This window comes from Apodemus sylvaticus, chromosome 10, assembly GCF_947179515.1.
Source record: "Apodemus sylvaticus chromosome 10, mApoSyl1.1, whole genome shotgun sequence".
NCBI lineage: Eukaryota > Metazoa > Chordata > Mammalia > Rodentia > Muridae > Apodemus > Apodemus sylvaticus.
Genome location: NC_067481.1, coordinates 19,189,962 through 19,215,130, shown reverse-complemented (window position 1 = coordinate 19,215,130; position 25,169 = coordinate 19,189,962). Strand labels below are relative to the sequence as shown.

Sequence of the window (25,169 nt, the reverse complement as noted above, 5' to 3'; positions counted from 1 at the left end):
CTGGGATTACAGGCGTGCGCCACCACCGCCAGGCCCAAGGAACCTTTCTAATCACTCAGCTGGGCTGCTGCTCAGTACCATATCAGAGCCAGCAGGCATCACTACCGCAGGCGAGGAAACAGGTTTAGAAAGTATAGGAAACACGCCCAGGGTTGCACAGTACGAGGCAGAGCTGGGCTCTAAGGCAACCTCTCAGACAGTGTCTGTCCCCTAAACAGACAACTGAAATCCCTTATGTGCAGATCCTACTGAGAGACCAGCAATGCCAAGTGGGGATTGCCCAAGGACTGTCCCTTACACACACACACCCGTGACAGCTACAAACACCTCCTGCAGAATCCTTGCTGGCGACGCAGCTAGGACCCAAGCAGCTGCCCACTGAATCACTTACTTGTGTTCAGGCTCTTAGCAGCTAGAGCTCATTTCTGGTCCAACCTCAGCTTCCCGCAGTGGCTGCTGTTGGCCATACTGGTCTGTGAAGAGATGATTGGGAGACAAAGATCTGGAGCGCGCAAACCAGAGCATGATGGGAAATTGTGTGCCCTATATCCATGGATAAGACCAGGCTTGCTTTCCGGCTCTTAATTTTGCTGTTTAGTAACATTTGATCCAGGCTGGAGAGGTGGCTCAGTGGTTAAGAGCACAGACTGTTCTTCCAAAGGTCCTGAGTTCAAATCCCAGCATCCACATAGTGACTCACAACCATCTGTAATGAGATCTGATGCCTTCTTCTGGTGTGTCTGAAGACAGCTACAGTGTACTTACATATAATAAATATATCTTTAAAATTTTTTTTAAAAGAAAGAAACATTTGATCGTCTGAGGTATGAATCTCCCAGCAGAAGGCAAGCCTCATACACTGAATGAAATCCTTGGGGCTCAGGCATGCGTACCTGGGGGCTGCCCACATATAGTCCTCAGTGAACAACTACACACAGAGCACCTATGCACAGAACACCAGGACCTCTGTAGTGGTGTGCATGTGCACGAGCGCATGCATACACACACACACACACACACACACACAGAGAGAGAGAGAGAGAGAGAGAGAGAGAGAGAGAACAGCCATTTGCTGGTTACATTCCTGAGCCCAGGTGAAGGGGAGAAGGCTGGCTGAGACCAAAGACAGCAGAGACCAAACATGGCTCCCATCCATTCACCTTTGGGTGGCAACTGCCTGCCAAACAAGTGAGCCGGAGAAAACAGCTTACATCCCAGCCAAGAAAGACCACAGTAGACTTACACAGTTAGCCACAGAGGAGTGGCTGTGTTCCCCAGGACAGGATCACCATGAAGGCAGGAATGGACCTTGGCTTGTGCCCAGAGAGAGCCTTGGGTAGCAGGGGCAGAGAGACCTGAGGTTTAGGGTTCTGGGTGAAAGGCAGGAAAAGTAGATGGAAGGAAAGAGAAAGAGAAAGGGAAAGCGGGAGAGAGAGAGAGAGAGAGAGAGAGAGAGAGAGAGAGAGAGAGAGAGAGAGAGAGAGAGAATATTGTGGTTGGAGGGCCTTCAAGTCTCGGATGCTTCCAGGAGGCAGTGACTTCTGTCCAGGTTGCTAAGTCCTCATCTCAAGCCATTGGGAAAGGTGGGTGTTACCTTAAGGAAAACTGGACCCATCGCAGGGGTGGACAAGTTTCCAGAGAGCATTAAAATGCCTTAAAATACCACATAAACATAAACGTGGGGCCTCTCCTCTGAGATCTCAGTGCCCTCTCTAGGTTTGTCAGTCCATTCGACTCTCGGTGCCAGAGTTCTCCTGAGTCCCGTGTGATAAAGGGCAGAACATAGCAGGCAGGCTTGCGTGTGCCATGTGTGACTCCACGGCACTGTTGGGGGCTTCTTGGGAAAAGAAAGTTGCTGGCCAGAGCCATAGGGTGGGGGCTGGCCACTAACAGGAGTGGGGAGACTCCCAAGAAATACTGAGGTGGGCATGGTGTTGAACGAGTCCCACAAGAGAGGGGACTCTGGCCACTGATACTAGAGCAAGTTAGGAGAGGAGCACCCCATGTCTCAGAGAAAGAAAAGAAAGCCAGTGTCTCGTTCCCATCCTAGTCAACTTCCTGTGACATTAACATCTAATGATAAGGACTCCCTGTGAGATATTTAAGTCCCATTCTCACATTGCAACTGAGGGTACACTCTGGAAGCAGCTGCTTCCACTTGTGGTGTTGTGGTGTTGGACTCCATTTTTTTCTTCCAAAGGACCACTTTCAAATTACTCTGGGGCTCTGGGGCTGCTGTTGGGGGATAAGGGATAAGGGGACACCTGACATCTTTAGGTCTGGTGGACCTAGACCTAGAAAGGACACCTGTTCTGGGTGGAAGGCCTTGGGGTCTCACAGGGTCCACTCCCAGAGATGTCAACCTGTACCACAGAAGCCAGTCTGCCAGCTGTCTCTAGGACATGCAAGTCCTCCCCGGTGACTCAAGGGTGCAGGGGAGAGGGGAACCTTAAGCCCCTAAAGGGAGCACACTTGATCCCCAGGTAAGCTCTAAAATTGCACAGTAGATTAAGGGAATTCACTCACAAGGATGCCTTCTTAGCGACATCCCCAAAGATCCAAGCTGCATAGGACTTGAAGGCTTGCTCACGTCTGCCTTCCTATGAGCAACTCCCCTCTTGGGCAACAGAGGAGGCTGCACAGGGAAGGCTCTGAGCTCTGGGACCGACGCCTGCACCTCTTTGGGTGCTTGGGTCCCTCTACTCTGTGGCCTTTCTGCAGGTCACAGGCTTCTACTTCTGACTCTGCCCATCGGAGGATGAGGACTACCTGCATGAATGGAGTCGTTTCTGATTAATTTTTGTCTCTGCCAACCACGACACGATCCTCCTACTTCCAAGGCCACCCTTTGCTGTCTTTATCTTAGCTGCCTCCAGGAAACTAGGAAATCATTGGGGTGGCTCCTAGAGTTGTAAAGAGACCCTTTTGGGGGGTGAGGGGGTGCAGCGAGCTTTATTGATGGTATTCAAGAAACTAGGGAGGACTCCCTAGGCCCCTCCCGTTATTATGGGGGTCTGGGATGGAAACTGTGAGGGAGATACTCAGTGTTGGGGGCCAAGTCAGCACAGGGACTCCTCAGCACCGAGAGCCTCCCTCTTGCTCTCTTGCTGGGGTGGGGGGTCCAGGACTTCTGACTCCTTGTAGGCCATGAGTTCCACAACCCTGGTGTTGCAGCCGTATTCATTGTCGTACCAGGAAATGAGCTTTACAAAGTTGTCATTGAGTAAGAGACCCTTAAAAGCTCCTTTCTCCTGGTCAGAGGCCTTGGAGTTCCCTGTTCCCTCTGGTCTTCTGAGAATCTCTGCTTCAGGCCCCTTGACCTTCGCACTTGACGCCTCCTCCCTACTTACCCACAGTGGTTTTCTCTCTCCATCCTTACCTTAGTTTGGGCTGGTTCTGAGTCCCCCACCCCCATCCCGCAGTTCCCAGGGGGAACAGCCCCAGCCAAAATAAATGGAACTCAATGCCTGGATGGGAGATTTCCTCCTCCCTCCTCACGACACACTGGCAGCCCCGTGAGGGCGGGCGGGGGCCTGGCGGCCAAATTCTTTGTCTTCGAGGTGCCTCGGCAGGGGTCCGGTGGAGCAGCGCGGAATACACACAGCGGCTGACCGAGAGCTCCTGGAGAGAGTGCACTTCAAAAGGAACCTCCGGGCAGCTACTGAGGTGGGGGCGGGGGTCCCCATCTCGGGTCTGAAATCCCTGTCAGTCACACACAGCACGCAGGCTTCCCACGTGCCACATCTTTTGCTGCAGGTCCTGGGCCCCGGATGCCTTCCCCTTCCCTCAGCCAGGAGACCACCCTTCCTGTCCAGGACCGAGCCTCGTGTCCACCCTCACTAGCTGGTTTCGGAGTCAAAATAACCCTTTGGCGCCATGTGCAGTTCACCCTGATGTTGGGTTGCCTATCAAGAGAGAAGACATTTCTAGGAGATACTCGTAGCAAGGGGGCTCCCTCACTGCCTAGGCAGGGTCCATTCCTGCGTTGCCACCCGCAGGCAGGAGGAAGAAAATTAAGCCTGTGTTGAAGGAAGGACACCTGGCAAAAGAGACGAAAGGACTCCGGAATCCCCTCCTCTGGGGAACTTTCAAGTGGGGGGGAAATCCCCACGGAGGCCTCTACTCTCGGCGGCGGCGGCAACGTGCGCGGCCACTCCCCGCTCCTGGTCCGGTCCCCTCCTCCTTTGCCGCTTGCACCTTCGCCTGTTTGTTTCCTACTCGCTGAACAGCAGCACCTGGGCCTGCCTCGGGCTCTAGGATGCCTGGACGAGGCACCTGCATACACACAGCCCTTCAAGGAACGACCAGTTTTAGCCACATCGGGACAGCTTCCCACGCATCTCCCAGGCAACCAACATCTCACCCGAAGTCACCAAGAGCCTTTGCCCCCACCTTCTAGGCCCGGCACCTGTAGAATCCTTAGGCTCTAAATGACCCCCAAGAAGCCCTCCAGATTAGCTCTGGCCTCCACACCACAGCGGTGAGTTGGAGGCCGGGGAAGGCAACGTCCCTGTTTTCAGAAACACTAGTTTGGGACTGTCCACCCCCGCCCCCGCCACGCTATGATGCAGGACTTGAGACTTAATCCGCATAGATGTTCAGCGGCCTACGGGGAGCCCCCATGGGAAGAGCAGCAATCAAGATCTCAGCTAAAGGCTACCTAGAAACCCAAAAGCATGAGGTTCCTTGACTGAAGCCTTGGCCCTGGGGCTTTACATTCCCCAATAGTGGCCATCCCCCCCCCCCCCCGCCCTCCCAGGTGAATCAGAAACGGGGCCTCAGAACCAGCCGTGCCCCTGGGGGAGTGGTGGAAATCTTCTGGGAATGCCCGGCCCCCGGGGGCATTACTAGGGTGCTTATCGCGGTACCATCTACCAGCTCCACTAGTCTTCAGCAGGTGGGGGATTGCCTGCTGTTCCTTAGCCCTCCCCACTACTCCCCTTCCCCTTTCTCCCCCACCTCTTTCTCTGTCTGGGCGCTCACCCCGCCCCCGCCCCTGTTTTCCGTCTCAGTGTCTCTCTTCACTTTTCTCTCTCTATCTCCCGTTCCTCCCCCCTTTCATCTCCCCCCCCCCCCCCGCAGCCGTGGATCGGGCTAGGAACTCGCAGAAGCTGCGACAAGCCCAGACGGCTCTCTCGACCCTTGGTGCCCCCAGGGGCCAGTTCCTTGCTCTCCTCACACCAGCAGAAGCCTTGTGCGGAGAACAGACCAGCAGGGGCAGTGGATCTGAGCTGTGGGCACCAGCCTCCCGGATCAAAGGCTAGGAATGTCTGCTGTCCTGTAGGACTTCCCTCAATCCCGTCCACCCCTAACAGCGGGAGAGCCCGGCATTCCAGGCAGGTTTGAGTGTGCTCCGTCTCTGCCCCCTCTACACAGTTAGTTAGGGGAGCAGGTCCCACCATGGCTTCTCCTCGGTATTGCTTTCTTGCTCCCAAGCCAGGAGTATTTCAAGGGCTGAATGTCTTCTGTGCCCGGAGAGAGAGTCTGAGGGCAGGTACCTCGGAGAGGGGACTGGATCCTAACAATCTAGGTATGATCCGGACTCAGACCTAACTCCCAGACTATGGAGAATTGGAAAGAAGAGTGCCTCTTGGAGGCCCCTGTATACGAGCTACAGTAGGTCACAGGGTCACAGCGTCTGCATCGGACAACGCTTAGACACCAAACACCAGGTTTTAGTTTCTCATCCATAGAAGGGTCGAGAACATAGAGAGACCTGGCCATGGGCGAGGGAGATGATCCTGGAGACCCCTAGCCCCCAACCACTACTGGCCAGAGCTATACCACTAGTTCCAAGTGCCTCTACCCCAAGATCCAAGAATCTGCAGGTACTGTTGAGGTCCGGCCAGCACACCCGCAGGAGGAGAAAGTGACCGAATCCTCCCGCAGGAAATGCAAACGGCGGCTGGTGTCAGTTGCAGGAAATGCAAAGGCTGCAGGAGGTCGCGATACCAATCTGACTCTTGACAAAAGACTCAAATGACACTAGCTCTGTACCCCGGCGCCGCCGGCTGGCCGACCTTCAGAGCCTCCGCGGACTCTCCCGCGCGCCCCTCGGACACCCTGGAAGCGACCTGCGGCCGGGTGGCGGGGGGCCGCCAGCTCGCGAGCCCGAAAAGGCTGGAGGCTGGGAGGGGTTGATCCTCCAAGCCCCTGATCCCTGACGCACGATCTGGAAAGAACCCCTTTGCTTGCTAGTCTCGATTCTTTTCCGGCCCAAGTGCCAAGGGGTCACTGTTCCCCGACAGAGAAGGGAGCCACCCATCAATGTCCAAGCCGACCCCTTCACCACGTGAACGCCGGGTCAAAGCTCCAGCTCCCTAAACCTGGCTCGCGTGGACTGGGGAGGGGGTGTCCCAGGCCAGCAGAGAATGCAGCGTGCCGGGTCCTCCCGAGGCCTCCGTGCGCCCGGGGCGCAGGCTTTGCCCAAGTTTGCCGGGAGATGCCCTTCCCAGAGCCGGAGTTGTGGGCCGGGCGGGAGGGGCCCGTGATTGACAGGCTGAACTACAGACTCATCTCTTACCTTAGGCCGCGGGCGCTGATTGGCTGCTCGCTGACATCCTCAAACCCGGCTGCTCGGCGCTGGGCTCCGGAGGGGGGCGGCTGCGGGTGGAGGTGCGCCTCTGACAAGCCCGAAAGTCATTTCCAACCTCAAGTGGACTTTGTTCCAACTATTGGGGGCGTCGCTCCCCCTCTTCATGATCGCCGGCAAACTTCCTCCTCGGCGCTGCTTCTAATGGAGCCCCACCTGCTCGGGCTGCTACTCGGCCTCCTGCTCAGTGGCACCAGGGTCCTCGCCGGCTACCCAATTTGGTGGTAAGACTTGCCTCTTGTCTGCCTGCGGCCCCGATCTCTCGGCCGCGCCCGGGGACGGTGGGAGGCGCTGGCCCGGTCTGGGCTGCAGCAGGCCTGGGGCTCCTTTCTCCTTGCTTCCCGCTAGCCCCCCAGTCGTCCACCCCTCCTGGATTTTCTGCTGGCGTCGCCTTCCGAATCCAACTCCTGGCTTCTCGGATAATCACCATTTTCCCTGCTACCCGTCGCAGAGGCGGGAGGGCTCTCCCTGCCCCCCGAAGGTCTCTCGTTCTTGTCTTCACCCTCTCCCACTCCAATTTGGGGGTCCCGAAGATCCTTCGTTTGCTTACAGTTGCATTTATGTGCTGTCTCTGGAGCCCGGCCACTCCTCTTCTCCATTTTAGGGTCTCCGTGGGGAAAATTATCCTGTCCTTTTTCGCCACCGCACCTCTTCGGTGTCTCGGTCAAGAGATTTCCCCCACAATACCCGCGTTTGCCTTCGTATTTCAGACCCTAAAGGCTTTGGGGATCCCAAGCAGGGGACTTGGGGGGTATTTCAGTAGCTTTATCCCCACTCCGTTCTAGATTAATTTTGAGACTCTGAAGTGAATATAGAATTTGCTGATCCTAGGTGCCATTGCTGATCCGGGTGCATTCGTTCCTTGCTTGTCCATCCAGGAGGAAAGGGAGGTGGGGGGCTCTTTGAAAATGCACTTGTTTGGGAGGGATGCGCCTGTTGTTTTTTGAGGGAAAATCCAGTTCTCCATGTCAAATTCGTTGCTTTTGGAAGACGGGGGAAGCTAGGAGAAAGGGCGAGGGAAAGGGGAATTGTGTCCCTGAGAAATACGGATACAAAAGGCATTTTAGTAAATAAGGCTGGGCGAGCAGGCGGAGTACTTGGGAGCTGATGGGTGTGTGAGGGGATTCACTGGAAGATAAACCGCCTTTTGGAAGCCGCAGCTCCAGGACTCCCCTGTTTTCCAAGCCTCGATGCCGCTCCCCCTCTGTAGGTCCTCCAGGGGAAGACACTAAAACCAGTTTTCTAAATTACACCCGAGCTCTCTCAGTCTCCAGCCCCCTGCATTCCGGAAAACTTTAATAAAAGAACCCTCCCCTCCTGGACAGCGGCTAGCGGCCTGGGGGTGGGAGGTGAGGAGGAGGAATTTGGGACCTCTGAGTAAGAAGGAGACTGGCCCCTGGGGTGAAAGTTAGACAGAAGTGCTAGCAGGGTACAGTGCTGCCTACATGCCCAGCCTGCTCCCTGCCCGCTACCTGCAAGCCTGCAACCTGAGGTTCAGAGCCTACAAGATACTGGGCCACACCCCAAGCCTTTTTTCAGATGCTTTGGGGTGTCGGAAGGCCAGAGGAGGGGGCGGTCATGAACCCAAGCACCCAAGCCATGGTCTAGCCAAGGCTCTGTTTAGAGGGTCCAGGAGTTGCTCCTTAGGTTGCTAGATACCCCCAAGGACAGACCATCTTTCTTTCCCGTGGACTTGGGCTGGTCTGGGCCTCCTGTGTGGAGGATACAGAGCCTGTGCATGCTGGGGGGCAGCCAGGGATTCCAGGGTGAGGTTCTGCCAATTGCTGAAAGGTTGTCTCAGGACTTTTCTTTACCCCAGCCCAGGCCATATTCTGCCTTCTCAGGGACCCTGGGGATGCATAGGAAGAGAGGGTGCTTGGAGCCCTAGGGATAACATAGAGGAAAGAGGAGAAAGTGGGCTTGCTAGTTCTGTGACCTGGAAGAGAGCATATCCTAGGGCAGCACCAGTAGGTTAGACGGTGGGAGCAGTAGCCTCTGTGTGTAGTAGTGTCCAGGAATGTCTAGATAAGGTCCCCATCTGACAAGAAACATTAGGAAAACCTGGAAGGCAGAGACAGGCCCTAACATAAGGCTACATACATGGCCTGTTTGGGGGATGAGCGGGACCAGGTGACTGCTTTTGTCTGAGCTATAGAGAATATAGTATGTGTGGATATTTTCAAGATGTCAGTGCCTGTGGCTACTACCTCTGTGTGTGTAATACAGTGTGTGTTCTAGGTCTATGGCCCTAAGAAGTGTGTCTGTACACCAATATGTCTCTGTGGGTAGAAGCTGCTAGTGTCTGAGACCCAGGCAACTGTTTGTGTGAAACCTTTTGGTGTGTGCCTAGGGGATCTGTGGCCCACAGCAGGGCATGCTGTATCTGCACACAAGTGTCCGCAAGTGGCTGATTCTGTGATGTGAGACAGAAGTCTAGAAGTAATCATTGCTTGTGTAAAGGGGACTGCCTGGCTTTTGCCTGTGATACTGGACGTAGCGGTATTTGTGTTCAGACCCGTGTGTTGTCTGTGTGTCTCTATATGTCCCTCCACACGCGCATGCCTTCTTGACAGCATAAGGAGGAGGCCCAACAAATGTCTTTGTGCATGATATCGGTGTTCATGGCATGACGAGCTTGTGGTTGGAAGTATGAGAGTGAGCCTTGTCGATACCTGGCTGAGGGCTGTGTCCAGCGAGGCCCTGCTTCTGATCTTGTCCCCAAATGCCAGTGACATAGTTTTGTGTCTGTGGTCATGCTTGCTGACACCTGACTTGTGGGCGTGAAGGATACCTGAGAGGGGTGCTTGGTGGACATCAGTGGCCCTGAGGGGAAGGACAGGCAGGAAGTGGAGGTCTCAGAAGGTGGCTGCAGACACGATCGGCCTGGGATCCCAGCTGGGGTGGGGGCAGGGCCTTCCTTGGCACCAGCCTGCCTTGCCTGCTTGAGGCCAGCGGCCAGGGCCCTTCCCTCCTTTAAGGTCGTTTCCCTTTGGTCTTGGAGCTGGGGCATGAATCACCTTCTCAGGGCTGGAAGTAGAGAGTGGGTAGGCCTCAAATTCTTGATTCCTGCCCCCCCACACCCCCAGGCAGACAGATCCCAGTCCTTTTAGTGTTGAGTTCATGACTGCCTGCTCTGCTTGGCCCACCCGGCTCTCATGTTCCCCAGGAGGGATTTACAGGGGAAATGGTTTAGCTGGGATTTCTGTCCACATCACTTCCAGGAAGGACCCCCTCCTCCCAGTAGCCTGTCCCTACTCTTGCGTGCTCGAGCCCCAATCCTGAGAGAAGGCGATGAGGGAGGGGCTCTGAAGGGCCTCTTACTCTAAAAGGAGGCCCCGTGCTCCAGAGCCTCCTGAGAGTGGCTGCATTGGCACAGGACTGGTGACAACAAGTCTGACTTCTAGAACTCTCCTTCTTAGTATTAGTCAGCTCCTGGTAAAGAAATCTGTCTTTCCCTTTCTTGAGGAATACGGTCTTCCTGGGGCCTTGCCCTGTGCCATCTGTGCTCCACAGGAGATGCCCTGATAAAAGGGGCCTGGTTGGCTGGTGGTGTTTGGTAGCTCACTTCACACTGTGTGGCTGAGGACCAGTGATTCCTCCCCCCGTTTGGGGGTCACTTTTTTCTCCCCTTTATCCCAGGGCTACCAGCCCACCCAACCTTGCAGTTTAGGGGAAAATGTTTTGCTGAGGACTCCAAGTCTGTCAGGACAGCCGGGTTCTCATTGCACCACTCCAGAGCCCTTCCTCCACCCAAGCCCTGCCTCAGTTTCTCCATGTGTCACATCCTGCCGCCTCTCCCCTGCTCAACGCCCACCCAACAGCCTTTTCTCAGAGGCTTGGGAACGTGTTCAGTCAAACCCCAGTGGGGGTCAGTAGGCTGGGCCCAGGGAGGCACCTGGAGACTGCGGGGGAGGAAGGCCCCAGGCCAGGTGTTAACACTTGTAACAGGCAGGAATTACAGCTGGCTGGGGCTACGGCTGGTGAGCTGAGCTGGCTGGAGGCTGTTGATCCCACAGACAGACAGACAGACAGACAGACAGACAGACGGGAGATACCAGATAGGATGGCTAAGCTATATAGCAGGGTGGTAGCCCTTCCAGAGAAGATCTTGCTGTGGGGGAATTCGTCTTGGGGGAATAGAATGTCTTGAAAATGAGTTCACAGCCCACCCCTGTTGTGGGTGGGGCTTCACCATGTAAAGGGAGTGAAGTTTGGTGGTAGATCTGTTAGTATCCTTCTAATGGCATCACATATAGCCAAACAAACAAGAAAACTGATGAACTATTAGCTAGTACCAGGAACTGTGTCCTTGAGAACACCTTACTGGAATATATAGAGAGGTGGGCACGGGGTGGGGGGTGGCATAGGGGTTGAGGGGGGGCACAACTGTTAGAGGAAGGTTCTCTCTCCCCCAAATCTTCAAGTGACTTATTAACAGCTTTGGGACCAAGAGGTAAAAACTGGGTGTGGCCCACTTCTCAGCACAGATTCTGAGGTCTTGGGGTCTTCGATGTCTGACCCGACTTGAGTCCTGATATCAGAAGAGGTGACCTGGGAGTTTAGGCCTTCACAAAGCTGGCACCTGCTGCGGCTACCCCACTGGGAACTCAGCTAGAGCTCTCCAGGGCCCACATTCACTCACTGGCTGCTGGGCCTCTGCTCCAACCTCCATTAATGAGGCAAACAGAAGGCCCCAGGTAAGAGTCCCCAAGCGACAGACTGGTCCAGGGAGGTTTTTTCCCATCCTGTCACTATAGAACTCAGTGCTCGCAGGAGATGCAGTGGGCTGGGAGGTGGGAGAGATATCCAGCGACCTCCTGCCAAAACTGCTGGAGAGAAGGGCCTACTCTACCTTTACCTAGCACCCCCTTTTTAGTTGTTTAGTTTAGTTTTGTTTTGTTGAGACAGGATTTCTTCACGTAGTCCTGGCTGTCCTTTATTCTATAGACCAGGCTTATTCTGTAGACCAGGCCTTGAACTCAGAGATCCTCCTTCCTGCTTCTGCCTCCCAAGTTCCGGGATCAAAGGCACCCGGCCAGCATGCTCTTGAAGGCTGGGCCGCCCGCCACATGTTCTATTTCTATATATTCCCTCTGGGGAGCTGGGAATGTTTCAGCCGGGAAGTGGAGACCCATGCCTGCATTCTGAGCTTACCAATCCGTTGGGTGTGTGACCCAGGGTGACTCACTGTCCTCTGTGCTTCAGGTCCCTGCCTCTCTCTTGACTAGACTGAGAGGTGTCCATTCATCTTCTCAGAGTCTTGGGGATGCGATGGGGGCTCTACAGCAGATACTGGGACCTGCCTGAGGCAGTGCGCCCCTTTATTTCTGTAGGTTGGTGTACCTGCCCTAAACCCTATCTCCTACCCAATACTGCCACGCCTTCTTAATTCACTTCCAAACCTCACATAAGCACTCTCTATTCCCCTGTCTCCGGGCTTCTGGAAAATGACCTCTCCAAGTCTCAGTTTCCCCATAGGAAAAATAAAGTTAGGGCCTCTACACCATGAACATTAGTGATCAAAATACAAACACCGGAATGCTCCCTGGAAATACAGTTCAATGCTTGAAGCCCAGTCGGTCCCTGAACCCAGACTTGTCTCTTCAAATAAACCTTCCCAGGTTGATCCTGTGACCCTTATGTCTCCTTGTTCCATGTGCTTGGCATTAGTGCCCACAGGCCTGTAGCTTTCTTCAACATCAGAAGTTCAGCTTTTTAAATTATTTTTATTCTATGTATGTTGGTGTTTTGCCTACATGTGTGCCTGTGCAAGGGAGTTGGATCCCCTGGAACTGAAGTTACAGACAGTTGTGAGCTACCATGTGGTTGCTGGGAATTGAACTCAGGACCTCTGGAAGAACAAGTCAGTTCTTCCATCTCTCCAGCCCTCTGAAGTTCAGCTTCTTTTGCTGCCTAGGGAAGGTGGACAGAGGTGGTCTGGGGTCTCCCCTTCTGATACTCCACAGTTCTAAGCTCTGAGGCCTCTGTCATTTCCAGCTGGGACCTAGAGCACATGGGACTGGTGGGGAGGGGTAGGCTTGGGGCCCTGGCTGCTGGAGCAGCCCCAGCACGAGGTGAAGTTGCTTCTGGAGCTGGGGGATGACTCAGAAGGTGATTTATAGACAGAAAGCAGAAAGCTTGGCTCCTGGCAGAAGCCTGCTGCTTAATTACATTCTTTGGGGGGTGGAGGTATGTGGGGCGACAGTAAGGGAGAGACTTCTGCCTCATCCCCTCCGGGCCTGGTACCTGTGATGTCCTAGCTCCAAAAAGGGCTCTTCTTAGAGAGTGAATCCCCTGTACTGAGTGCTAGGCCACTGAGCAGAGAAAGAGGTGGGAAGGAATCATCAGGAGGACAGAGTCCCGTCTCCCGAGGGACAGGCTGATGGAGCACAATGGAAGAGTAGGATGGTGGGAAGGATCACTGAGCCTCTACCCTGCTTCTTCAGGAGAATAGCTGAGCCACCTGGGCCTCCATGTAGCAACTCTTCACTTCCCCTTAGTGTGGTTGCCTGTGAAGACCTTCAAAGTTGGCTTCTTGTCCTGTGACTGGGTCCTGGTGCCTCATGGGTGCAAGAGACCAGGCCTGGTGCTCAGAGACTAAACTCTAAGTCTTCGAGTTAGGTGACCTGTTGCATGGAAGCACGTGATTACTGCTGCAGGACTAGAGGGGAGGAATCCCCACTAACCCTGTCTTAAACTAACTTCTCCGGGAGCCCCACAGCTCACCTGGCTACCCGGTTGTCACCTTTCGAGAGGGTCTTCTGTCTGCTCATGCTGACCAGTGTGGTGACTCCAACACAGCCCCAGATATTGAATTTCTCAATCAGGGGCCCCAAAAGGTCTGGGACAGGCGGGGTAGGGATGCCAAGGCCTGCAGCACCTGGTTGTCTGTTTGAGCTCGGTTAGTACAGCTGGCAGGACTTGGCAGGGGTCAGGATGGGGACAGCAGACAGCTCTCCGGTTCCCCCTGAGGCAGGCCTTCTCAAAATGGCCTCATTAATGCATGTGGAGTGAATTCCAGAAATGTCAGGCACACTCACACATCTAAAGGAAGGATGGGGACCCAGAAACGTGCTGTGCTTGGAGACAAGAGGGGTCAGAGTGAGAGATGGCTTCCAGCTCTGGGATCCGGAGGACCTGAACTGTTGGACATGATCTTCCTATTCCGGAAGTGATGCTCTGGGCACGGGGTCAGTGGATATTTGAGTTTTCTGTGCCTAGTGGGAGAGTATGAACTGATTCCAGGGCAAGGTAGATACCCTAAACTTCATATGTAACTTTGAGGTGCAGGCTGAATTGCCAACCTTCCCAGACCTTAGTTTTCTCATCCACCAAATGGGCAATAACATGCCTTCCCTGCCTGTGGTACTAATGAGAGCTAAAGATGTCTGTCCTATCAGAGCCAGCAACTACCATTGCTAGAAAGATGACCAAGAGCCCCTCCCCCAATCCAGAGGAGGTGCAAGAGTATCTGTAGTGGATCCCCATTCTCTGAGTAGAATCTGTGGTGAGCAGAGCCCTTTCTTGGGTTTAAAACCCAGTGCCGGCAGGTGTGCTCCAGTTTCAACTCTGGAGGTCCACAAAGAGCCCACAGGCAGGATCCCCACTGAGACCTGGGTTAGGAGGTCTGGGTGGAGGTGAGGGCAAGGTAGGCAGCTAGAAGCACTCTCTCAAAGCCTGAGGTCAGCAGGAAATCCAAACACTCCCCAGGGAATACCAAGAAAACCCACGACAGCACATCCCTTAACTGAGCTAGTTAGACTTGAGAATGTTGTGTGCCCCCGTGTAAGCAAGGGGGATGGGAGCAACAGGACCCTGTGACCAGGTTTGTTGGGAGGGCCTTTCTGCCAAACCTGCCCCTGGGCACCGAGTCCCACTTATCTGTCGGAGCCAGCCGGATCGGCAAGGGAAACCAATCTCCCAGTGCCTGCTATGAATGCAAATAGGCCTGTGACCACGGGAAGCAGCAAGCGTCTCTCTCTAGCTTCTCCACACTTTATTGCATGGCTTTCTGAGGTGTCCTTCTGCCCCTCTGAAACCTTCATGGGTCTGATCTAGACCCCCTTTGTTTTATTTTGGCCTCTGCCTTACCTATACCACATGCCTTTCAGAACCCCTCTCCGAATCCTCCCTCACACCCAACACAAAACAGAGCGCAAACCTCTGTGCTCCTCCTTCCTCTGAGCTGGAGAAGGCAGTAGGACTTTGCCCCCAGGTTGGCCAGAGCTTATTTCTTTCTGCTGTGCCCAGCACAGGTCCTGGCTGGCTTGTGTCATATAGCTGACAGCCCTGAACTGTGAAGGGCCTTCAGTGTCTGTAAGGCAATGGGCCCCTCCTGAGCGGAACTTTGAGGCTGTACTGGATGCTGGGATGTCTCCACCATGTCTGTTCCTCTGGGCTCTGCTGACTCTTCTCAGCCCAGATTGAAGAATGTCTCCACGTATATGTTAAAGCTTCTTCCACGCTCGCCCAGCTCACGCTCTGCATATAAAAGTGGTAGGACCCAGGGGCAGGTGCCCTTGCATGTGGCATGGCTGTCTGTACAGACCTAGAAGGTATTCTTCCAAGACTAATGATGGGCAGCTGTTTTGCACAGACCACACATGGTGGGAGAAGGGCTGGAGCCCACATTCTGCCTTATTCCTGTAATATGTTATACTCCAAAGGATCATTTTGAGGCAAGATCTCACTATACTTTCAGCTTGAGAGCTGTTACTTAGCTAGCGAGGGCGGAACCCCACTCTGAAGAGTCTAGGAACTCTGACTGGGGACAGGCATCTGTCACTGGAGCTTTCCTTTCATCGGTAAGGTTGTCCTCAAGTTGGGATGGTGCAGTGTAGCCATGCAAGCTTTTTGCTGCCCTTGGGTCAAGCAGGGCTAGCCTTGGTCAGTCACTGGGCCTCTGTGCTCTTAATTGGCAGATAGTCAATGACCTGCAAGGTCACTGCTTTCTACCCGTGCCCTCATCCTCTGGGGTCCCCTTCTCTCTTTGGCATCTGATCTTCACCCTGCGTGAGCCAGAAGCAGTAGTCAGAGTGGTTTCTGTGTATGTGTGTGTGTGTGTGTGTTGGGGAGAAGCTACGCATGCACGTGTGGAGGGATAGCTTATTCATGTGTGTGTTTGAGCATGGAGTCAGAGTACAACCTAGGGTGTCATTTCTTGGACATTCGGTTTAGCTTTTGAAATAGGGTCTCTCTGAGACCTCAGGTTCCCTGATTAGTCTAGGTTGCTTGGCTAGGGAGCCTCAAGAATCTTCCTGCTTCTGCCTCCCTAGCTCTGAGATGACAGGCACACCACCACACCCAGCCTCTTCTCATGCGTTCTGAGGAATGATCTCAGCCCTTTGGATGAGCTGTCTTCCCTCCTCTCCAGCCTCACAGTTCATGCCCATGTCCTAGCCCTGAGTTGGTGTTTCTGGGCTGTTCAGTCTTTCCTTGACTTTCACAGCTAAACATTCAGCACTATTTCCCGCTGAGAAGCCAGAATGCTCTCTCCTTTCTTATAAAGCATATTTCCTTTATGTAACGGCCATTAGGAACCCCAGAGCTAGACTTGATACTCGATGTTTGCACCTGTGCTGACCTCCGGCGGCATATTTGTCTTCTCCCTTGCCTGGTTCAGGGTTTTCATCTCCAACCTGCTATTTATCCAGAAACATTTCGTATTCTAAACTCCTTGCAGGCAGACCCCATGCCTGGTGCCATCCAGAGTTCTCCATGCTTGGTCTCTGTGTCGTAGCTACTAATGCCCCATAAATATGTTTTGGCCTTCAGACAGGATGCTGGCTGCCAGCTGTGCTGAATTCTTTCTGAAAAGAGGCAAGCCAGAGGAAAATGAGAAAGCAAAATTCATTTTGTCAGCATGGTGGCAGTATGCCTGTGATCCCTGCACGCCAGAGACTGAGGCAGGGGCATTGCAAATTTGAAGCCAGCTTGGGCTATACAATGAGATTCTGTCTCCACAAGAAAAAGAAAGAGGGGAATGGGCGGGCGGGGGAGAAAATGTGGCTATTTCTGAGAAGCGGCTCTGCGCTGACAGTTCTGAGTTGGGGGAAGTACATTCTGTGTCTTCCCAGAGTCTGCAGAAACTTTATCTTTAGGGATGCTGTCTGCAGGAATGATGTGCTTTAGTCTAAGCTTGAAGGTGCTGTCCCACCTCTTGGGAGCCAGTTTCTTTTTCTTTTCAAAGTCTCAAACATTGTAGCCAAGGATGCCCTTGATTCTAGTTCTCCTGTTTTACCGCCCCAGTGCTGGGCTTAGCACGTACCACTGTGCCTGGTTTTATTTGGTGTTAGGGACTGAACCCAGGGATTCACGCATGCTAAGCAAGCAGTCTACCAACTGAGCTAGCCCCAGGTTGGGACTTTGTTTCTGCGATGGCCGTGCCTTTTCTCTTTGCTTGGCCCATCTTATACCTGTCTGTTGTGTCTCACCTTGGAAAATAACTAACTAGTGCTCTCGATGCCACTTCCTAGGGAAACATACGAGTACCCAAGTACCCCTTCCGATCTCTCCAGCAGCTGCTGCAGAACCACCATCCTGTAAAAGTTCAGGGCCGCATGCAGATGAGAGAGCAGAGGAGATAAACGCAGGACCACACAGGGTGGCCTCTCTCAGCTCAGGTGTTCCCATTGGCAAAGCTATGCGTGAGACCCCAAGTAGGTTTGGGCTAAGCCACATCACTGCTGTGGCAGGAGCCTCACAAGGAGAGGAAAGAAAGCACTCGTGCATTGCGGTGCCTTTGACTCCAACACTTGGGAGGTCAAGACAGGGAGGTGTCTATATGTTCAAGACCAGTCTGGCCTCTATGCAAAGTTTCAGGGCAGCCAGGGTGATGAGAGACCCTGTCTCAGCAAACAAACAAAAATGGAAGTAGAGAAGAGCTTCGGGGTAGGGGTAGGGGAGTGCAGCCTGCCCACTGCCTGTCAAGGCTTCGGTTTACCTCTCTGTTGCTTCTGCCCTTAGCCGGCCCTGCAGGCCACCCCACCCAGTCCCTTGACTTCAGCAAAAAGAGCATCCAGATCTACCCTGGGTGGCCCTCCATCTCAGAAGCTTCTGCAGACTGAGAGATTCCAGAACTTTCCAAGGATGACCATGACTCTGACATGCCATTGAAGCTAAAGCTGCACCCTGTCTCCAGAAAGCGAGCAGCCAGGGAGCACAATTTAATAATCATCAAGAAATCTCTCTGTCCTTTCTGATGTTCCTGCCTCAGCCTCGTGCGCACAGAGGGAGCACATCACCTCCGACAGCCTTAGAGGCAAGCTCTTGCTCTCCCCCCTGTTCTACAGGTGACAAACTGAACACCGAGAGAACCACTCCAGTGCCTAAGGTTCCTCAGGCAGTAGACTGCAGCTCCAGTTAGATGCTGACTGTAGGAAACCGGGCCCTCCAGGGTTCACAGCCCCTCAGTGATAGCCAGGAAGCACCCTCAAGGTCTGTCTATAGATTAGTCTAAGCCCAGATGCTTTCATTTGGTCTCTGGGACACTGAAGGGTCTCAGTCCGTCCTTGTGATTGGATGTTCCTGGAGTCTAGGACAGTCCTTTGGAAGTAACCTGAAACTGCTGTTAGCCCAGGGTTCATATGAGGGGTCCTGCCCAGGCCTTTGAGGCAGAGGACTCTGCACCACTGTCTGACAATTGTCCCCTCTCTCTGGGGCCAGGAATCTGGAATCCCAGTGTCTGGGGTCCTTTCTAGATGAGCCCCTGAGCTCTGTGGGTTTCTGCCTGAAGTCTGTTCTGTTAGAGAAGATCACAATACTGATGGCCCAAAAGGCCCAGGGCAGGGTATTTGTAGGAGCTGTGGATACCTGGAGGGTGAGCTAGGTGTCCAACATGGGAGGGTAAGCCCTGTAGAGGCTGGGGGCTAATTCTGCCCATGTCACCATTTTTGAAGAGACTAATATTGTTTACAAATTAAATTTTGTATTAGTATCTCATACACACACACACACACACACACAGTTTCTGGAAGCACATGGAAAGACTAAATCAAGAAAGCATGTGGGTCCTGTGAGTCCAGGTCAGGGATCTCAGTAGAATGTGGTGTATCAACATTTGTTAACCTGAAGTGAGGCACTGAAGTCTCTGGCACTTGACAAACACTCGGCCTTCATTTAATAATCGCATCCTATACACTCTGGCCAGGATAAAGGAGCTGCATGGGGAACTGGGTCTATCTAGGTTCTCCAAGCACAGAATCTAGGAGAAGACTTGATCATCTTGCTGTCCTCCATCCCCAGCCCCCTTCAGCCTTGCCGCACGGGCTCACCCTAGCAGGTGAAGCATCCCCTGTTTAGCAATGGCACTGGGGACTGACCCAGCTGTGGTCCTCTCACTCTCAGGGCCCTCTTTGCTTCAGGGCCTCATCTTGCCGCTCTCGGTCTCAGATGACCTTCCCTGTGCTTGAGGTTCTAGATGATGTGATCGGAAGGGCAGTGATGTCATCAGGTAACACACCTACCTGGCTGGAGTGTTCTTTAACCCTGAGGCCCTCCTTGACCCTGTGTCCTCCAGCCCCTGCCTGGCTCTCCTCCTGGCTACCCCCATCTCTCCTTCACTTACTTGCCTTCAGACTCCTCTCACAGGAGAGGATCAGAGTGTGGCTCCAGGGTGACAGTCCTGGGCTTCCGTCTATGTAGCTGGGTGACCTTATTTTCTCTGAGCCTCAACTTTTCCCTCTGTAAAATGGGGATCGCGAGGATTAAAGGATCTAACATTATATGAGACAGACAAGGTCTGGCGTCTACACAGTGAGTAATCCTCCCATTTGCCATCATTAATCTCGCTGTATATTTTGTTGTTCCTGACATGCATCACCGCTCTCTGCTTTTGTGCTTGCCCCTGCCTTCTCCTGCGGAGGCTTTGAGGACTCTGGTCCACTCTGCAAAGTGAGGTTGGTACCATTGTCTCACTGAAGCCACTCACCAGACCCTGCCCCACCTGAGCCCCCTCCCCCGGAATCTCAGTGGGACTCCTTCATCTCCGCCTACCCTGCCAAGCAGCATCTGGGGACAGGTCTTAAGCTGAAGGGCAGTGCTGAGTGTGGGTCCTCCTCCTCCCCAGGAAGATGGACTGACACCTGTCATCTCTCTCTTGGCTTCCCTGTCACATCTCATTGGCATCTATCTTATCCTTCCAAAGAGGGGACCAGCTCTTGCCATGACTTCTGTGCTGTGTGTTTTTGTGACCCAAGTGAACCTCATATAGCAACTCTGGAGTGCAGAGCACAGCTTGGGGAGCACTGTCATTCTAGCGATTGCTGGGCTGGTGACTCAGGACCCCTCCTCGGAAGCCCTAGTGTGGCTTTAGCCGCTTCCGATGCACCGAACAGCATCTCCCCTTCACCCAGGATCTCAGCAGGGCCCAGGCTTGAGCTTCAGGCAGTGCCTATCATAGACACATGGCTCTCATTGCGTTTGAAGAAGAGCTGTCCATGGAAAATGGCACATTTTAGACTTGTTGGTTGGTGGCTCTCAGACTTTCTGGGCCTCCATTTCTTCTATGTAAAATGGAGGTGGGGGCACCGTGTGGTGAGGGAAACTGTGAGGTCCTGCTACACAGGAGCTGAGCTGACAGTGACTGATCATGGGTGGTGCACAGGTCATTCCAGTACAGTGAGGGTTGTCCAAGTCCTCAGTACCAGGAAAGAATGCAGGTCAGCCTGCTCTAGAGAAAGGGCCACGCTTGGGGAAAGCCATATTCCCTGTGATGATGGTGTGCCCCAATTATCACCTTATTTGAAAACCAAAGTAGGAGTGGCTCAGAGCAGGATGCCAGTGATTCAGAGAGGACCCTGGTCTGACCCTGTGTCCTGGTGTCCTGCTCAGCCCCTGGCTCCTGGGAAGGGGCAGGCAAGTCAGATGTGGTGGCTTCGGGGAGTTTTACTGGGGCTCCTGGGCTGGCCTGTGCAGGTTTAATATGGCTGAGGCATCGGTCATTCCAGCTCTGAGAAGGGTGGTGAAGAAGCCTGACTGGAAGCCTGGGTCTGTGCACATCTGTCTTCTAGGGAAGAGGGCCCTGCCGTGCTGCTCGGAGTGTCACAGACAAGAAGGAGTGACGTGTGTGACTGAGGTGCATCCTACACAGACACCAGCTGTTCTGCTGAGAACTGGTGAATGAATATGCTTTTTATTATATAGTGCTTTATGCACAGAAAGTCAGCGCATCATCTATGGGATGTCATAACAAGATGAAGCCTTGAGCTTCCCCACGCCCGGAAGAACCAGAACATCTGCATCTGTCCATAGGCTTTTCCCTCCCCACCCCATCACCATCTCCTTCCACATGTGACCACATCCTGATTTTTGCCTTTTTAGAGAGAGAGAGAGAGAGAGAGAGAGAGAGCGGGAGAGAGGGAGGAGGGGCGGTGTCTCTTACCCAGTCTGGAACTCACTAATTAGGCTAGACTGTCCAGAAAGTCCCTAAAGATTTCTGCTGTTGATACCTCTCCAGTGCTGGAGTGTTACCACCACACTTGTTTGCATAGCTGCTGGAGATGGAACTCAGGTCTTAGCTTACAAAGCTTACTGATGGAGTCCTGCCTCAGCCCCTGCACGCGTATTCCATGACTGAGATAACAAGCCAGCTGAATGTATGGGCTGGCACCTTTAATCCCAGCACGGCAGAGGCAGAGGAGGCAGAGGCAGAGGCAGAGGCAGAGGCAGGTGGATCTCTGAGTTGGAGTTCCAGGACAGCCAGGGCTACACAGAGAAATGCTGTCTCAAAAAAAAAAAAATAGCAACAATTAAAAAAAATGCCCATAATACATTTTTCACTTGGCTTGTTTTTAAAATTAAAAGAAAACAAATAGAGATAGTTTGTGTGTGGTCTTCTATGATTTCCTCTTCTTTATCTTATTTTTGAGATAGGTGGGGTTTTATAATATAGCCTTGGCTGGTCTGGAACCAGGCTGGCCTCAAGCTCACGGAGATCTCTGCCTCCCAAGAGCTGGGATTAAAGGTGTGTGCCACCACATCTGTCTTTGTCTTTGTTCTTTCTATATTTTGTTTCGAAGTCCCACATTGTTCCTGAGTCTTTCTGTATTTCCTTCACGTTCACAGCTGCAGAGTAGCGACTGTGTCTGCTTCTTCCTTCTGTGAGCACAGGCATCTCTCTGTGCCCATGCAGGCAAGCTCTCCCTCAACACACTTGCCCTGGAGTGCAACAGTAGGTCATGGCTGTTGAATGGTCTTAGAATGATACCTAACCAGTTCCCAAACACTGCTCCAATCTCCTTCCCAGCATCTGTCTTTTTGCCCATGACCTTCAAAAGCTTTTCCAAATTCTGACTTAGAGTCTCCCTTGTCCCAGGTCTCTTACCAGCTTGGCTTCTGCCCCACCCCCACCCTGCACACCTCCCTGCTCTTCTGCACATCATTTAGGTCGAGCACTATGTCTGAAAGGGGGGTCTCATCACACCGGTCCTTAGGTGATCCTTCTGGGAAAGGCTTCTGGGGACAAGTAAATTTAGAAGTTAGCCTTGCTCGTAGGAATCTCAGCGGCATCAGGTACACCACAGAGGCGACCCTTGTTTTCATTTGTCTAGTCTGTTTCCCCAAAGTAGCTAGCCCAGGAGTCTTTTCTCTCTTAGGAAATCCTCCTGCCCCTTTTAAAATTCAGTTTGGTTTTTATAGTCTTGTTTTCCCAACTGGGAGACTGTAATTTTTTGCAAGCTTTTTGTTTGTTTGTTTATTTTGTTTTGTTTTTGAACATTCTGCATAAATTGAGACAGTTTATTCTGGTGTCTCCATCCCTTGGGGGTCTTGAGATGAATGAATGAGAAAGCATGCGCAGTGAATGAAAGAGAAGCCGTTGGCTCACTGCTCTGAAGCCGTTGGCTCACTGCTCTGTGATGCAGCTGGGGCTCTTGTCCTTGGAGGAGTCAGAAGCTATGGACACTTGAGGCTGTTTGGCCTGTGTCCAGCCCTGCCTACAGAATTTCTACACAGCCTTCCTCCAACACCCACGTGGAATGACTCACTCGCATTAAGCCTCCTGTCACTGGTTTGGGGGCATCTGTTTCATAGGGAGGCCTGGAGCCTTGCAAGGGCACAGGCTCTGTTTCATTTGCCCCCCAGGTTCCCAAGGGTGGCTGCTTACTCCCTGGCTGGGGCGTGAGTGCAGTCGGAGGAGGTCTCCTGTTTGTCCTTGATGGGGACTGGAGGGTACTGGGACAGTCTGCAGGCTCTGGAGTCAGATCAGACATGTCCCCTTGGACCAGCCAGTTTCCACTCCTCAGCTCGGGGACTGAGCAGGTCCTCTTCTTTCTACCTACAATTACTCTACTGACTATGGGAACAGGGTCTCACTTTGTAGCTCTGGCTGGCCTGAAACTCAATATGTAGACCAGGCTAGCCCCCCAAATTATGACAACCTCCTGCCTCTGCCTCCCAAGTGTTGTTCCACCTCCCTGGCTCTTTGTTTGTTGCAGTTCTGTTTGTTTCAGTTGAGATAAGGTCTCATGTAGCCTAGGCTAGCTTGGAGCTCGCTATACAGTGGAGGATAAACTCTGATCTTCCTACCTCTATCTACAAGTTCTGGGATTAAGGAACCACACTTAGTTTATGTGATGGTGGAGACAGAACTCAGGGCTTTGTGTGCATGAGACACGAATTGTGCTATAGCCCCAGACTGTTTGTCTGTTTTGGGGCAGGGTCACACACGGTAGCTCTGGCTGATTGCCAAGTAAATAAGACTTGCCTTGAACTTGTGGTGACTCTCCTGCTTCAGCACCCCAGATACTAGGATTACAGGTGTGCGCCACCATATGTGGCATTGCTGGGTTTTGTTCTTTTGATCCTCTATTCATTCCCTGCAAACTAGAGCCCTTAACAGTGCTCGGTTGTTTTGGGGGTGGGGAGTGGAGGGAGAGAGTGTACAGGCAGACAGGAACTTGGGAGGCCCAAGGGTGGCCAGACTCTCACGGCTGACCCAAGAAGCTAAGTATACTGAGACAAAGATCTTGACATGGCGTGGCTCTAGTGTCCTGTGCTGCAGCAGCGTCCTAGAATGGATGGCTCACAGAGCGTGACTTACTGCCATGGTCCACAGCCTCCCGCACAGGACTGTGGGTGCTGGGAGATGCTTGCACACAGAACATTAGGATCATTTGTCCCTGGGTTTAGGGCTCCAGAAGGTCAGATAGCAGGGGTCGAGGATGCTAGGGGCCCGCCTATCATTCTCAGGCATACACCACTTGGCCTTGGGGTCGGGAAGCTCCTCAGACCTCACTGTCCTCCAATCTAAGGGAGCTTCGCAAGCTCCAGAGCAGCTGCTCCCTTCTCTTCACACTGCTCAGCCTTCGTTCTAGACCTGTCTTCATTCTGGCCTCCCAGCAGAAGAGATCGTGGGGGCCTTGCAGACAGACTGAGGTGAAGGTCTGATGTGACACGGATGCCGGGGGCTGCTCACTGGGGAGCAGAGAAAGCTGGACATTTCTTTCCAGGTAATGGGCTGTAGTCCCTCAGCAAGGGAGAGCAGAATAGAGTGTGCTTCAGAAGGGTGGAGGCACGTGGGTGAGATTGTCAATTCGGTGTTCCAGAGGCAAAGATATCACTGAAGTGACAGCCAGAGAATCTGATAAGAGGAGACTGAGATCCCTGGAGTAAGAAAGGAATTCAAAGCAATTCACAGACCACTGGTCTTCTGAGAGCTTGGCTAGTGTGAGAAGGAAGGGAAGATGGAGGAGGTGGGTTTTCTCCTTTCTGCAGCGGTACAATATAAAACACGCGGTAACAGGGTGGTCTGAATTTCCTAGAGATGCGGAAGGATCCTGATCGGTGCTGATACCTCAGCCTCATGAGACACTTTATTAGGCTGGACCCAAAAGTACCCAGGTCCCTGCCAATCTTCTTTCAGACCCACAGTCTCCACATTGCTGCCTGTGAACTGAACTCAGTAGCTGACTGTCAGCCCTGTCCACCTTGGTGTCCTGCTTACATCTCTGTGTCTGAGGCTCCTTTCGTCTGCGAGCCGAGAAATGCACACAGAGCATCCCCTTTTTCCTCTTCCTGCCTGGTCACATCCACTGGGATACCCTGGACACACCTCTTCTGCACCCAGTGTGTGTAATACGTCAAGGGTTATACTTAGTTAGAAGGAATAAAAGATTTTAAAGCAATTACAGCAACAACAGTGCCAAGTGTGGTGGTACCTACCTGTAATCCCAGCATCTCGGAAGCTAAGGCAGGGTAATTTCCATGAATTAGAGGGCACAGCGTGGTCTGCACAGTGAGCTCCAGGCCAGCCAGAGCTACGCAGTGAGAACTTATCTCTTTCTTTCTTCCTTCCTTCCTTTCTTTCTTTCTTTCTTTCTTTCTTTCTTTCTTTCTTTCTTTCTTTCTTTCTTTCTTTCTTTTTTTCTGGTTTTGGTTTTTCTAGACAGGTTTTTCTGTATAGTCCTAGCTGTCCTGGAACTAACTCTGTAGACCAGGCTGGCCTCAAACTCAGAAATCCACCTGCCTCTGCCTCCCAAATGCTGGAATTAAAGGTGTGGGCCACCACTGCCGCGCCACCACTGCCCAGCAGAGAACCTATTTTAAGGTAATATAATTTAATTCAATATACCAATCCCCT

General features: G+C 52.9%; 2 protein-coding genes across 2 annotated transcripts in view; one reads left to right on the top strand and one right to left on the bottom strand.

The window, feature by feature from the left end:
• The window catches only part of Wnt9b (Wnt family member 9B), a 38,334-nt gene extending 34,919 nt beyond the window's left edge, over positions 1-3,415 (bottom strand). Inside the window, exons 1-3 of the mRNA XM_052194604.1 lie at positions 3,380-3,415; positions 3,083-3,203; positions 2,119-2,235 (exon numbers count right to left, since the gene is read on the bottom strand). Coding sequence (XP_052050564.1) covers positions 2,119-2,235; positions 3,083-3,203; positions 3,380-3,415 — 274 coding nt within the window. The remainder of the gene's footprint in view (positions 1-2,118; positions 2,236-3,082; positions 3,204-3,379) is intronic.
• Positions 3,416-6,736: 3,321 nt separating this feature from the next.
• Positions 6,737-25,169, top strand: part of Wnt3 (Wnt family member 3) — a 38,506-nt gene continuing 20,073 nt past the window's right edge. Inside the window, exon 1 of the mRNA XM_052197215.1 lies at positions 6,737-6,816. Coding sequence (XP_052053175.1) covers positions 6,737-6,816 — 80 coding nt within the window. The remainder of the gene's footprint in view (positions 6,817-25,169) is intronic.